Source organism: Phallusia mammillata, chromosome 1 (genome assembly GCF_965637545.1).
Source record: "Phallusia mammillata chromosome 1, kaPhaMamm4.hap1.1, whole genome shotgun sequence".
Taxonomy (NCBI): Eukaryota; Metazoa; Chordata; class Ascidiacea; order Phlebobranchia; family Ascidiidae; genus Phallusia; species Phallusia mammillata.
Genome location: NC_137252.1, coordinates 14,622,453 through 14,637,919, shown reverse-complemented (window position 1 = coordinate 14,637,919; position 15,467 = coordinate 14,622,453). Strand labels below are relative to the sequence as shown.

General features: G+C 37.0%; 1 protein-coding gene across 2 annotated transcripts; it reads right to left on the bottom strand.

Annotated features, from left to right (window-relative positions):
• Window positions 1-4,110: 4,110 nt before the first annotated feature.
• On the bottom strand, window positions 4,111-7,109 carry LOC145208888 (uncharacterized). Of its 2 annotated transcripts, XM_080079133.1 has the most exons (7): window positions 6,675-7,109; window positions 6,515-6,623; window positions 5,949-6,068; window positions 5,759-5,889; window positions 5,571-5,671; window positions 5,256-5,381; window positions 4,111-5,101 (listed from the first exon to the last, which is right to left on the bottom strand). In XM_080079133.1, the coding sequence occupies exons 1-7, from the start codon at window positions 6,911-6,913 to the stop codon at window positions 4,212-4,214; spliced, it is 1,716 nt and encodes a 571-aa protein (XP_079935259.1). In that variant the 5' UTR covers window positions 6,914-7,109; the 3' UTR covers window positions 4,111-4,211. The 2 variants fall into 2 exon arrangements, with proteins under 2 accessions (XP_079935259.1, XP_079935260.1); XM_080079134.1 differs by lacking the exon at window positions 5,949-6,068.
• Window positions 7,110-15,467: the final 8,358 nt, after the last annotated feature.

The following is a 15,467-nucleotide window of genomic DNA, read 5'->3' as shown; positions in this document are numbered from 1 at the left end:
GAGTGTGCGATTAAACCATAGTCTTTACATACCCTAGTCTGAAAGCGCACATACATTAAAAGTGGGAAGCTACGCCATCTAGCGGTGGTGTGGCACTATTGCAGGCTACAATGGAATGGGTATCAAGAAAAGACGCTATCGATGCGTTTTATCCGCGTTTTTTTACTTGGTCGGCCTTTAACTTGTAAAAAAACGAAGCAAATAAGTTTTATTTTAAACTTTTTGCCATAAATTGTGTGTTTTAAACCGCATATGTCGCATAAAACTTAAATATTTTACTAAGCAAGTATATCGACCAGGCCCATCTAATTTTTTTCGACCTTTCTGAAGGTTCCAACATTAATTACAACGAAAACGTTATTTAAACCGTACTCCAATATTAAAAGTTTCTTGCAGTGCACAATGTAAAGTGGTTTGTTGTTAACCAACCTAAAAATTATTATCAATTATGAAACAATCAGATTGTTTTTATTATCTATAACAATGAACCACATAAACATTTCAAAGCACTTACTTAACAAACAATAATAAAAATCATCAGATTGTAAAAAACGACTGGAAATCAAAATGAGTAAAATTTTACAACTGCAAATCATAAGGAGTAAAAATAGAGGCAAGTACCGCTCAATACCAGGTTGTTGCAACTCATCACAAACAAAAAATGTGAACAAAGCATTGATGTGTAGTTCACATTTTAATAAATATGACATACAATTAACAACAAAACGAAAATGGATTAAGTTTAGTAGACTACCATCCCAAACTCACCACAGAAATGCTTCACTAGATCAATTTATTCCAGCAGAATAATTAAAAAACATGAATTTACCCCCAAAAAAGTCAACTATGAATCACTTGAGAATTTAGAGTCATAATAAATGATCAATCTGTACTGTTCTTTCTGAAGTGGAACCTGTCAAACAACTGTTTTTATGGAAGTCCTCAGTATCAAATTGTTGTCAATGAAGATCTCCAGTTTCTTTGCTTTATTGAAGGCATTCCTCTTCCAAACAACCATGATTTTTATTTAAATACACTTACAGGTCCAAATGTCATCAATATTCAAAGTCTTTTAAACCCCCTTGAAACAATTGCTTGTGTCCCGGATATAAAAAAGTTTCTAAACCTTCAGTGTGGGTTTCAGTTATCAAGTACAAACAAATGTTTGGTCAATTTCCAGAAGCTTTTAACAGATAAGGTCATCTACAAAACAAAATATTTTTACCATTTCCTTCTGTAATAAACAAATATTTAAACATTTAACTAATATTCTGACATAGGTTCATGCCACACAACTGAAATATTGCTGTGAAAAACAAAAGATGTTTAAATTGTTACATTTAAAAAATCAGTTCAGTCATTAAAAGGAATGCATCGATGTAGTGCAGAAAGACTGAAGAATTCACTTATTAAAATATATAGATATAAAAAAATTGTTGAATCTGTCAAGGCTAATGAGATTTTTTCTTATGAAAATGAAAAATTGGCAAGTATTGCAATATATAGATATGTACAAATGAGAGCATATTTCAACTCTCACAGATGTATCAGAGAATATCGGAGCAAACAAAAAAGCAGAATAAAAGAAAAGGCCATTCGAAAAAAATTACAAAAACCTAAGGATTTCAAAAAGTCTTAAAAATAAAAACACATGGTAGATGAGTGTATTAATGTTGTTTCTTATCTCTGTGTAAGCCTTGCTTTACAATGTGTGTTAGTACATAATTTATTATTAAAATATTTAAAATACTTACTGCAAAAACTAGTCATTCTGGTGGAGTTATGAACAAAATGCATCAAATACCCCCATAGTGCACAGTTGAAAAACAACAAGTCAGATAACTTTTTGACAGTTCACAGAAGCAAACTATGTAGTTTCAAATGTGTCTAATATAACTTACTTTAATACAATACTAACCTTTTTTACCGAATGGTCCATTTTTTAAAACGTTTATCTCTCACAGATAAGTTACTTTATTCAAAATGTAAACGGTACATACAACACGTTATGCTTCACAAACATAGGCAAAATCTCTCAGAAAGCTTGGTATAGCTTCTGGCGAAGGGAGAGACTTTCCCAGTCAAATAAAGGTGTTGCACATATTTTCTTAAGCATGTAATGATTTTTAAATTTTGATTACATTTTTACAGAAAAAAACACAATAAAAAAATTACCAAATATCACACATTTAAAAACACGTTAACCACGCGTTTTCTCAATACCGATTCCATTGTAGCCTGCAAAAGGGGCTACTCTAAAATACGCAATCTACGCAATCTACGCAATCTACGCAATCTACGCAATCTACGCAATCTACGCAATCTACGCAATTACGCAATCTACTAAAAAAAATTAACTAAGATGTTGACGGTTAGGGCTATTAGGGTCAGGGTGAGGGTTTGTGATACAAATAACTTTATAATTTAATTTCAGATGCCTTTCAGGTCTAATTTTCTCACAAGTGTTAACGTGCGGTACCATACAGTGTTTAGTACCACTCTCAACACATATTAAGCCCAAACTGGACATCTAAAACTAAATTATAGTGTTATTTTTATTATAAACCCTCGCCCAGACCCTAAAAGTCCTAACCGTCAACATTTTTAAAAGTTGCATACGTTTTATAAGTAGATTGCGTACAGATTGCGTAGATTGCGTATTTTAGAGGAGCCCCTGCAAAAGTGCCACACCACCGCTAGATGGCGTAGCTTCCCATTTTGCATTGAACGATTTTTCGCAGTGGTTCAAGATAGAAAAGTTTTAACGTAGCCTACATTTATCACACCTCACACTAAACATTTGTTAGTGTCACAAACCACCCATATTTCTAAGATAAGCTCATGATATATTTTTGCTTTTGAAAGGATAAATGTCACACATATAATTAGTAAACCAGAAAATTCGAAAATACGGAATTTGTGACTTTTCATTGTTTTCAGTAGGAAAAGTTGTTTTATGTTAGAAAAGAGAACTTGTTCATCCAATAAAGACATACAGTACCGTTATACCTTGCTGTTGTTAAACATTTGCTTGCTACTTTCTTTTGTGCAAGTCAAGCATTAAAAAGATGCTTTTGCGACAACGGCAAAAGTGAGCTGCAGTGAGACGATTTGAAGATAAACGTGTTTGCCTCAGATAATTGATCAGTCACTAATATCTTTACTGAAACTGCAGTGTTATTCCACAACTCATTTTCGAAACATTGATTGGTTTTTGGTCAACCTCTATACTATATGTTGATTCCGGTGGAAACATGCCTTATCGCAGCGGTTCCCAAACTGGGGTCCGCGGTCCTTTAGGGGTCCGTGAGGCAGTTTTGGGGGACCGCGAAGCGGTTGAAGTAATTCTATAATCTTATTTGGCGTAGGTTTGTGCCACTAAATAAGTTTAAATCAAAGTAGAATTGAGAATCGACTGTCTCCATTGCTAAACAATGGCCTTTATTAAATGACAACTATCAAAAATGCAATTGTTCGCGCACAATCGTAATGTTTTTGGTCCTGTTTGTGAAGTCACATGCTGTCTTTGGATGATTGTTATGCGCAATTTTGCATAACTAGCTAAAATCATGCAATCAACTTTCGTTTTTATGAAATACACATTTAGGTTTAAGGATCGCGAGCCCTCGAAAAAATGGCAAAGGGACCGTTTTGAAAAAAATATGAAAAAGTTTGGGAACCACTGCCTTATCGGGACCAACGGATATAGCCTGGGCTCAGGTACGTAGCTATGTGCAAATAAATATGTCTCTAAGTTTGTCGCTAACATTCAGATATATTTATTTATTTTTTTGCTTTTGCGTAGCCATAAAAATGACCAAAACTGTTTGTTTTATATCCAGAGTCCCTAAAAAGGGGTACATAGGGCCTACACTATTTAACACAAAAAGTATCATTTTCTGACTTTCGATACCGCGGTATAAGCCTTTTTTGGTTTCGTTCACTCCTTACTACTTTCAACATTTTCCTTAAAAATGCTCCCAATATTTGCAACGGATTTTCGCCCCCGCCGCATATGCATTGAATTTCAAGTGCAAATACAATGCCTTTGTAAGTTATTCTGTACAAACAGACATAACCGCTTACAATTTGTTGTGTTTCACGACGGAATTGCACAGTGAAGCTTGTTGAACGAAAAAAGAATGAAGAGTAGTAGACACAATCAAACGAAAAAAAGAGAAAGACCAATAAACGGGGTGCAACAAAATTTGCTACAAAACTATCTCATCAAGTGCACCTTGGTTTAAACACAGATCGATGTGACTATTTATCGTTTCAATTGGCATAGGTTTATTACATATAGGGCAGGTACACGTTTTTTGTAAGTTCGATATTCCGCCTCCCAATTCAGGCCTTTTATTTGGGACCTTAGGCGAAATAGACTCAAGCAGCGTCAGGTCGTCCTCTCCGGATGACGTATCACTGTCGTCACTATCACATATCAACAGAGAATATTCTGCCTTCGACGATAATTTGGATTTAGTGTTAAATCTAGGTAGAGAAGTCGTTTTAGTGCCAACCTTCTGATTTGCTCGTGGCTTGATAGCACTGGACGTATGTGCTTCGTCGCGTTTTGAGCTGCTAGCTTCTTCACAATTGTTTAACATACTTACAACCGGTTTGCGTTTGTTCTGCGTTGCACAGTCGTTATTACTGTCTTCTGATTTCCGCTTTACGCCAATCCTTGTCGTTTCCATTCGGTCTTGGTTTTGAAGACGTTTTGGCGTGCTGACATTCGATTTTCCATGTGCCTTTATTTTATCATCCTCATCGCTTGAAAATAATATCCTTCCCCTCTGTTCTTTGCGCGTTAAAAACTTGGTTATCACGCCGAATTTTCCAAACGCAGGGGCCCCATGGTTTACAGATTTCTCTCCTGTCAAACGAGCGTTTTGGCAAACACCTGCCAACGGCCCTTTGCTTTTCTGAGCCTGTGTTTTAGATATGAGAGAAATGGGGTCCTGTCGACCCTTTCTAAATTTGTCGAAGATTTTGCTCGAAAGCGGGATCCCACGGTAGTTGGTCACTTGAGTAGAGTTGGCCAACGGAAACTTCGAATCCTTATCTTTTTTAATCGGTACACGCTTTCCATTTAATGTTTCTGTAAAGTTAACACCAATCCACTTACATCGATGAATTACAACTTTTTCGATAAGAAAGCTAATAACTAGTAAACTTTCACATATTAATAAGTTAGGTTCAAGAGGAAACTATATTAAAAAATAGATTAAATCAAGTTCAAAACCAGTGTTTACCACTGTTGGCATCTTTTCCCCCATTTAATTGGACTGAAGCCACCTCCCTGTCATTATTCTTTTGTGTTAAAAACTTCAACATGGACTCGGATGATGTGGATGCTTGTGAGCTAACTGCAGTTTCCACTGCACAAAGTTGCATTAGGTTATATTTCTTACAAATCATTTGTTTTAAATGAATTTAGATGAAAAAAAGCAAAATATTTGAGATTGAAACTGCACAAAAAACTAGATAACATTTACTCCTCTTTACTGCAAATCAGCCTTTGTCAATCAGTTGTTTCTCCTTTACCAGGTCAAAACACATTCACAAACCTTTTTTAGTTTTTACCTTCTTCTTTCCATAGTTTTCTGGCTCTTTTACCTTTTCAAAATGACCACTACATGATGCCTGATGAGTTGACCACCAAAAATCTCTGGAAAAAAGGATATATCATGATTATATCAATAAAAATTAAGCCCAAATTATTGTTATCATTCTGTAAGTTACAAAAAAAACATACTTAGGAGATGGTTTTCTATTCATAGCTCGTTTAACAAATCCAAAATATGGTGGCCGACTTCGACAGGTCCCTGTGCATCTCCACCAGTGTTTTCTCATTTCATCTACTTCATCATGAAAACTGTGGTAAATCTAAATACAACCAACAATTGGTAAACTGTTCATGAGTCCCTAATATCTATGTTATTTACTGTGATATTTGTCCCAGTTCTGTCATTGATTCTTTTCATGTGAGAGCAAAACTGTGGTCCATGTCCATCATGGTCAGTGTTGTTGTCAGTTACAAACAAATATGCATGGATCATTTCGTGCTGATAAACAAGATAGGTGTTTGACAGTAACTAAGGTAAGCAAAAAATACACACACTACATAGAAGTAGTGTTCTCCAAGAGCACAATCATTTGTAAATTAAAAAGCAGGTTTGTCACTGCAATTCCACAACAATATTCTGAAATTTTAGTTGTTGTTATTTAAGCTCTTACTTCTATGTTATAATAGGTATTTTTTTATAATATTGGCTGAAAAACTAGAAAGGTGGCTTTCCGAAATATTACCAATTTGTACATTCTATGTCATATTTAATGATTTACTATACAAACCTTTTAACCAACTAACATGAATGTTTTCGCCAGCAAAAATGATATATATTCCAGTTTATGGTGCCTGTGGGTGAACCACAGGGTCAAACTTTAAATTTGGACAACTATCTATTATGTATAAGTTTGGCAAATAAATTAATTCAACAGTTTTGCATACCAGCAGAGTTTCAACAAGGTCTTTTCTTGTACGCAACATCAATAGTGGCTTACTTAAACGAATAGAGCACAAGCCTCCTCTGCCTTGATAAGAGCATACACCAGCACATCTGTGCAAAAAATATTGTAATTCTTTATCCTAAACCAATATTAAAACTTACAAAGTCATCCTTGGGCTCCATTTTACTTCAACCATATCAAGTTTGCCCCAGAAGAACGTCCTGTTAAAGTCAATAAACAGTTGGTGGATGTTGGGGTTTGGATCCAGCAGTTCCAATTCTGGATCCACGATGCTACGATTTTGTGAAGCTGCCTTCGGTATGTGTGGAGAAGGCCTTTGCCCATCATTAAGCTGCATTGACAAAGATAACGCCAATGCATAATCATCATCATGTCCCATGGCGCTTTTCCAAACGAATGTGCTTACTGCTTTTCAAGCCTGTAAAGTGTAATAAACCAAGATACAAGAGCGCTGTGTTTTTTCACTTACAGATGTCATGTCAGACACCAAGTTGACCAATTAGCAGCTTTGCTGTTGGCTGTTGCTAAACTTCAAAAAATCATTCTCAATACCAAGTAACAGAGAAACGATAAACAAGTATCAAAACAAAAAAATTCCCGCTAGAAAAAAGACAACAATGTAAGATGTCTATGAAAGTATTACGTCATTTAAAACATGAAATCAAATTTCCCATCAACAGTCACGTTGAAGTTGAACAGAATCAAACAACCAAACCACTTAAGTCGTAGTAATTGGATTAATGTTGTCTACCGTGTTTAGTTTGTTACAAGCATGAAATAACAGCTGATTTCAACGAACGCTTTTTGTTTTGAACTCGTTTTCAGTTACATATTTGCTAGATTTTATTACCAAACCCAACAAACATGCATAATCCCATTTTAAGAATATTGTACTGTACTGTGGTAAATATCACTCTTGTGTACCATTGTTTTACATAGACTTTGCTGTAAACAATCGTTTATTCATACAGAAGGTAAAATTTATTCAAAGTGATATTGGGGTCTTGGCGGTGACTCAAGTCAAATCGAGTTTACAAAACGTCGCCCAAGTTCCGTAACCAACGATGTATGTCTGGGCTGTTATTCCCAATTGCACAAATTATGTATTGCTCATACACAATGGGATCATTTCGATAAAGGGCAGCGGTATGGCCATGATTCCCGTTCAAATCGATCAGTTGCTTTATTATGGTTGTTATTTATTACGTTCAGCGGACACCTTCTGTTACAGAAGAAATTTAAAGATTACAGTTAGGCCTACCTGTTGCACCATAACCAACGAGACGACCTCGGGAGATTTGTGAAAAAACAACAACCCAAACAGGATTCGATAAATTAATTTGACCTATAGACATTGGTCGGAACTGGCATGATATTGATTTATCTGTTGGTATAAACCATTTAGTGTAGTCCAGACCAGTGTTTCCCAACCTATGGGTCGCGACCGCCTGAACATTCTGTTGGGTCGCTTGTTTTAGTGACAATTAGAGCATCTACTTTTTGACGCCTCGTAGCGTTGTTTTTATATTTCCAAGGGTTTTAAATTGTGGCCCAATAATAACTTCAACTTGTGGTGATAATGGTTAAAACTGTGACGTCATAAAGTGATGTGTAGCTCACAGTTGTGCGTTGTCTGGCTAATATTGCTTCGATTCAGCTCCAAGTTCGGGCTAAATGGAAATGTTTGGTCGTAAAAAACAACAGTGTTTGCTCGTTATAAGGTTATTGATTTGCTAAACTGGCGTAGTAATTTTCAAAAAGCTTTCCTATAATTAACAGACAAAATACAACTAAAATAGCATGGCCATGGGTCGCGAGAAACCACTAAACAAAATTTTGGTATGTATTTGGGTCGCGTTAAAAACGGTTGGGAACCACTGGTCCAGACCACAGTATACGATTTTCGGGGTCGACACGCGCAACGAATGGAGGATTACGAAAACGCCATTTGCACGTTAGAATCGCTTACATGTGGGGATTCACACATCACACTGGTGTGTAGGATAATACCAGCAACCTTTGGCCGTCTGATTGTACCCATTAAAGAACAAGCCACGCAGGAGTCTGATTGCGCAATCGATTCGTGGCCAAAATCGATTTACGCTGTAACCGAATAGAAACGACTATCAAACTGAAATTAGGCGGGTAAAATGGCTTTTCATTGTGGTCATGCAATTACCCTGGAGAAAAACGTCGCAGTAACATCTTAAACCGGCTATAGAAACAAAAAACGTTGAAATCGTTGTTTTCAGGGATTAAAATAAATTGTGTTGCGCTGAAGTTCGAAATCTGAAAATGTGCTAGGCCAAAAAATTATCCAAAACCATGGAAAATTTCACCAATTTTCCTTGTGATACATCGATGAATAGTTGATTTTTGTTCAAGTTATCAAATTGGTATAAATGTATCTGTACTTTATAATAGTTCAGCAAAAAATTTTTTTGGTAATTTGATTGTAAATGTAACACTTGTAGGAAATAACTGAGCTCTTCTGTGCTACTTGGTCTTATAATTTCAATAACAGCAATTTTCGTATGGATACTTAAATTTCCAAAAATCTGTGACTACAAAAACATTACTCACTTTATGCTGTAATATATTTAATAATCAGAAAAATTTGCACCTGTTACGCGATTCCACAGTTGTGCTACCGTACTATTTTTAGATTTCCAGTCTAAGCATTGGAAATGTGACTGATATCCTTATCATGGTTTGGTTTACACGCAGCATTGTAGCCATAAATAATAGATTTGTGTGCCGTAAACAACAACTCTATGATATGCATTTGCATGTTGACTGTGGTTACAATTTTATGTTGACGACATGCTTTATATAGATCTACATGAGTTTTACAAGACCGTTGTTCTTTTGTTTAAAAAATTGTGAAATTCCCACAATTACGCCCGTTGCAACAATGAAAAGGCCAATCCTTATACATCCAACATAAGTGCGCTTAATACCCATGGGGTTTTAAGCAATCACAAAAAACCAAGGCCGGGTAGTTGCAAGATTAATCTCAACTGAGATCGATGCGTGTTAAGAGCGTAACACATTTTCAAGACCGCTTATGCAGCTTAGGGTATATTTACTTTAGCTTGTTTACCTTTTCTTGTTACATTAGACTTTGTTACACGAACCTTCAAGAAGGTTGTAAGCAGTCATTTAAATACGTTTTTACGAGTGTAAATACGAGTTTGTGAGATCTTGCCCTAAAACTGTATTTTTTAAACATCTACGCCCGGAAAATTGTTGCTTTACGAGGTTGTTGTTTGTTTGTCTGTGCCAAAAACGGTTTATATTATAAAGGATTGGACGAGGCTTATAATCGCCGTTGCTAATATAAAGGTATTCCGAGGTTTCATTTCGGTTAAGAAGCATTTTCTCTATATTTGTATAACTGTTTTATTCATTTGCACTTAGATTGATAACAGGTTACTGATCGAAATTCCCCAATATATTATCCATTTAATTTGCCGTTATGTGCTGTCAAGCCGGCGGAGAAAGGCAATGTTCGTCATTGGTGACGTGTTTCAATAGTTCACGTAATTTCACGTTGGGGAAATAGGGGCGACGCCTGAAACCAATTAAGGTGTTTCTAAAAGGTGGTTATAACCAAGTGGGTAACAACGGAAGATGGTAGTGATTTTTGAAGCCAATGCGTTTATGTAACGACTTGTTTCCAGGCGCCCGGGTGCCTTCGTTTAGGTTGTTTCAGTGAGCACAAAGCGAGTGATGTTCGGATCAAGCGAAGCACAACGGTGGCAAAACACCGCCGTTGCTTTCACTGACTCGACAAAGTCCACTTTGAGGCACAATGAAAGAACGAGAGCAACCAAATCCATGTTTTGATTTGCCAACAGATGTCAATTGTACTCAAGTGCCTTGAAATATGTACCTTGAACAGTCATTGAACTTCTTGCAACAGTGCGTGCATAGCAATTAAAGCGGAATTGCTATTGTCGGTCGGTGTGGAGTAAGTCACGTAGATATCTGTAATCAAGGTAAAACAGTGCGGTTTCGCTTTCTGTCAGAATTGCGTAGACAAAGGTTTTTTAAATGAGGAAAAGAAGAAAGTAATGATTCTGTTTTTAGACAGATACTCACAAAGCAACCACGTTTCAAAGATGTTTTTGCTACTACGTTTCAATAGAAAGGTTTCATTGCAACTAAAACACCAGTAACGATATACTTCACGAATTTTAACGCGCAGGAACGAGTTCAACAATAATGTGGTAAATACAATATTTGCTAAACTGAAGTTTTCAGTGCACTTAATTGGTTCAGGACGATTTCTGTATAAGCACAGTTTGATATTGTGGTAAATACAACTGCTTATTCATTCTTTTAAAAGTTAATAAATCTTCTTACTAATCCTGCAAAACACTGGAAAATGCGCTTTATTATCCCAAAATTGTTCAAAACCGTACCAAGCAGCCTGCTTTCAAAAACACGTCTGAACAGTATGATGCCTGTTTTGTATTTTTGATATTTACCTTCAAACCACAAACCATGAGGTCAGATCAGATGAGTCAGGTGCATTGGTAGAAACGTTAAGTGTAATTGAACCGTAACTTGTTTTGACTTCTTGTCATTACAAAGGGCCATTAATTTGTTGCGTCCTTACAAAGGGCCATTAATTTGTTGCGGGCGTTTAAGATACGCAACGAAGTGGTTGTACCGAAATGTCAGATACGCGCAAATAAAACAAATGTTATGTTGTCTGTAATGTGTGGGTTTATCAAGGTCGATAGTTCTTTCTATTGCCACCTTTCGTTTAGGGTTGTAATAAGCCGTTGCCTGTCCTTGACCTTCGTTGGTTGTTCCTTTTATTACACAATGCGGATGTGTGTACCTTTATTAGGTATGTAGTGGAAATTGGAAAACTAAAGTTACTGATTTTCTGGCTTTTACTTTAAATACTAAAAAAAATCGAGATACAAATCCTGATTGACAGAGGGGGTCGTCCTGCCCGTAAATGCAGATTTTCAACGAACACGCGTGAACAATTTACTTCGCAGGTTGTTCTGTAGCTTTAAAAGGAAATGACCCGTCGAACCTGCTTCAACAGGACGCACACATTTATACGTGTAGCAGCTTCCCCATAACCCTAAGCATCCAGGCCACTGTTAGCGACTGTTGCATAACTTTGCACACGCCCCTCCAGGCCTTAAAACTCAAGGGTATTGTATGCAGTGACAACGTTGTTTTAAAGTAAACTGCACAAAGATAATGCATGTTTAAACCAGTTTTTCAGCGGCTTTTCAAAGGGTTCAAATGTACAAACGAGTCACATTAAAATGTTCAGAAATAAGGCTTAAACTGTCGGAAGTTAAACTTAACTGTCGGAAGATTTTTAATTTCTATGAATTAATTTCACGAGATCAAGAGGCATTTCAACGTGCTACACGCACACGGATGTCATTATTAAAGGCAAATTACGCCAATACCTCAAAAAACTAATTCCACATCAAAGCTAATAGGTATAGGCAGGTTTTTTTTAAGGTTTGGTTTGGGTGACCGCTAGTGTTTCATTTAAATACCAAAAAATAGCCATATTCAAATTTTGGGAACCGTTTCGTTTTTTTTTTTTTTGGGAACCAAAATTTTTTTTGGGATTTTGGAATTTTGGGAACCAAAACACCTTAAAAAAAACACTGAATAGGTTAGTTGCGTTAAATTCACGAGAAATTTTTTGACCATTTTTGTATTAAGTACTTCATATTGTAGTATGTTTGCTTGGTTTCAATAATTTGAATGATTATAATTTAAAACTTGTTTTGGAGAAAGTATGTATTAAGTATACGCCGCGCATTGCTGTACTTGGCATTACCACTGTTGCTTGGGCTATAGACGGGCAGTAATTCACATAGTTCATGATGCGCGTATCATCAGAGTGTCTCGATAGGATCCCCCGCGGAATTAGCAACCTCTAATCGCTCGAACGAAAGTTTTTCACTTGGTCCACGCTCGTCTCGCCCGAGCGCACAAGCAGCCTCAAAGGATACAACAACGGCAGTCGCACAACATTATAGGCAGAGTGCGTTCAACTAGCGACTGTTCGCCACGCAATGAAGTGGCTGAACCAGCGAGACCGGACGACGCGTGTGCTGTACAACAGCGTGTTGTGTGGTGGCAGAAGTTGGCAATAATTAAGCGACGCTGCAGCATAGAGTGCTGAGTAGGTGTGAGATAGCGTGTTTACACTTCGCATGTTACAGTGACTACAGTGAGAGCAGCTAAACTTGGTGCATTATGGATGATTATAACTGTAACTGTGACCACACAAGATTGGTTTTACGTTGAGGCTTGTTTTAATGTTAGGTATGTTAGTCACGCCGAACTGTTTTTCATACTATTACATCTTTGTGGAGTTCTTTGGTACACAAACCAATCTATCGAGTTAAAGGTTGAGTTTAAAATTTTTGTGCATGGACTTAAAAACACCTGTTACAGAAATCGGTGAAATTTATGCTTTTAAATTTTGCAATAGGACATGTAACTTAATACGCAAAGTGAAAGGCCTTACTTAGGTACGGCAATCCTGAATGTGAGTTCAAATAAACAAGGGGGGCGTTTACAAAACCATATGGCGACAATAGGAACGCGGGAATTAAGTTACAGTTCCGCATTGTTAGCGATTAGGATAGCAAACATGCTCTGCCAGTAACCCCGCAGCTGGTGCAAACCTGTAAACAGAACAGTCCATGTGCCTGCTTACATAGGGCAATCGCTAGCGAAGTGCATCCTCATCTGGTAAGCGCCGTCCGAACGAATCAAGCAAACGTTCCGGTCAGATTTGTCGCGAACTTTATGAAGGCAAGAATTGCTTCTGCTGCACTTTATAATGTAAAGCTATGCATTCAACTGAAGTAGGTATTGTTCAGATACACGCTATCACGGTTTCCAATGGTAAACCCTTTTGTGTAAAATTAGTTTGCAACAATTGATTTGTAAGCGGCTGTTGTAAGTATTAGCAGGCTTAAACATTCCTTGCAATCATATCTTGGTTTCTAACTTTAACTGCTGTAAAACAGATAACAGTTGATACATTGTGATGTAAATAGGTTACGAATATCAAACAAGTATCTTTTTTAAAAGAACCTGACATATGCAAAGCTGTGCATGTATTCACGTAAGAATGCAATTCTTTGCAACTGTGATTAATGGTTGGCTTAAATTTGTTGCCAAGTTTTTCGCGCGACCTAAATCAGAACATGTTTTCTGACTTCAGGGAAGTGTGCGTTGTGAACGTTGACAGCTGTCAGCTTAACTGAAAAGTTGTTCTGTCGTGCCGTGCAAATTCTTTGTTAAATGGTTTTACGACATGATTGACTGTCGCCCACTGTTTTGACTTCTATGCTTGCATTTGTAACATTGCACGGTATCAGAGTCAAGTTTCCAGCCGTCAAGTGATAAAAGAGAGGCTAACAAATCGTTTAGGGAGGCTCGGGTATACCATGTAGGATTTCCTGTGTGTTCGCTAGTTATATGAGCGACAATTCCGCACTTATAGCAAGTAACTGCAGCAACAACTATTTGTTGCAAACTTATCAATGTGCTGGACGCTTAGATTACCAAACTTTGAAACATTCGAAGTAATTTTGATCTTTCTGACGCCTCAAGGGTGAGTCATTTATTGCCAACAACAACAACAACTTAACTGGTAGAAATACCGAAAAGCGGTGGTTTTAATATTAGCTTGTCTCAAAGTCGATGCATTTAGAAAGAATGATGCGCCGACAATTGCTCACAACTTTTTTGTTTGATTGTAAATAATATACATCAATTGCTTGATTTTTGTTTTTAAGGCCAGTGTAAGTGAGGTTAAGGCGAAAGCGTGTGGATAAATAAAGAGCTATTTTTGTTACAAAACCGTCATACCGCAAAAATCCAAATGTTTTGTGCTAAACGAACATTGGTCGAATACAGAGTTGCGGTTTGTAATTTTGTTTCTTGAGATTAATATGCATGTTGTTCAGTACCGGATTAAGGGTCTGCTGGCCTGCAGGCACATTTTATAAGTGGCCCTAAAAATAAGGGTTGCCAACTAAAAAATTAATTATCAGTGTTGCCAAACATAACTAAATTTCTACTGATTTTAAAGTGGCCTACTTTGCCTAATGGTTAATCCGTCACTGATGTTGTTCACAATAAATAAATAAATTCAGTAAGCAATTAAACAATTATATATACGCCGCAAAACGGAAATTGGCAGACTGCAAACCTTACAGGTGAACCCACGAACACGACGATTACTTGCTATTTTGGCTGAGGTACTGGTTTCGTTCAATGGAAGTACTTGTGCGGTTAAATCGCCATGTCCAAACATTATGCTTCCCACGCTTAAAGAGTCCCTGAGCGTTTATCTACGTGCAGGGCTCGTCGAAAGTTTTTGTTCGCCAAAATTGGACTCGTCCTCCGGAACGGCATTTTTCAACTTTACGCTCGACCGAGGTTAACATTTACACGGTTTCCATGCAAGAGATAACTCTGACCTGCCTCAGGCGAACGACCTAAGCATCTGGGGTTACCAAGCAGATCGATCGTTTACGTTTTAGATTAATAGGATTTTTGCCGCTTACTGGGCTCGTTTATCCCAGTTTTTGCGAATACATGACGAGAATATGATTTATTCACTAACTTACATATGTTTGTGCAGCTGTGCGCCCCAGACAACATATGAATTGACAACATTAAATTCCTGGGGAATGTTTTCGTTGAGCCTTTGCTCTTGTCAGTCGAAAATGTGAACATCTTTACATAACACAAAACATAATTGTCAGGCAAAATACAGAACAGCAACATCACAAAACGATTTTGCTGCTTTGTGGTTATACCTAGTTGGTTCGGTATTGTTGATTTTTTGGCACTTTTCGTTTCAAGAGTAGACATTTTCATTGAGGTCGTAGGTTAAAACGTTATTAGAAGTAATT

Bases quoted from the DNA above. Each gene is read 5' to 3' on its own strand.
- LOC145208888 (XM_080079133.1), bottom strand. From the start codon at position 6,913: ATGGGACATGATGATGATTATGCATTGGCGTTATCTTTGTCAATGCAG. The intron at 5,890-5,948 runs GTAAATAACATA...GGTTGTATTTAG, and splicing joins GAACTGGGACAAATATCACA to ATTTACCACAGTTTTCATGA. The intron at 5,382-5,570 runs GTTTGTGAATGT...AACTTTGTGCAG, and splicing joins GAAGGTAAAAACTAAAAAAG to TGGAAACTGCAGTTAGCTCA.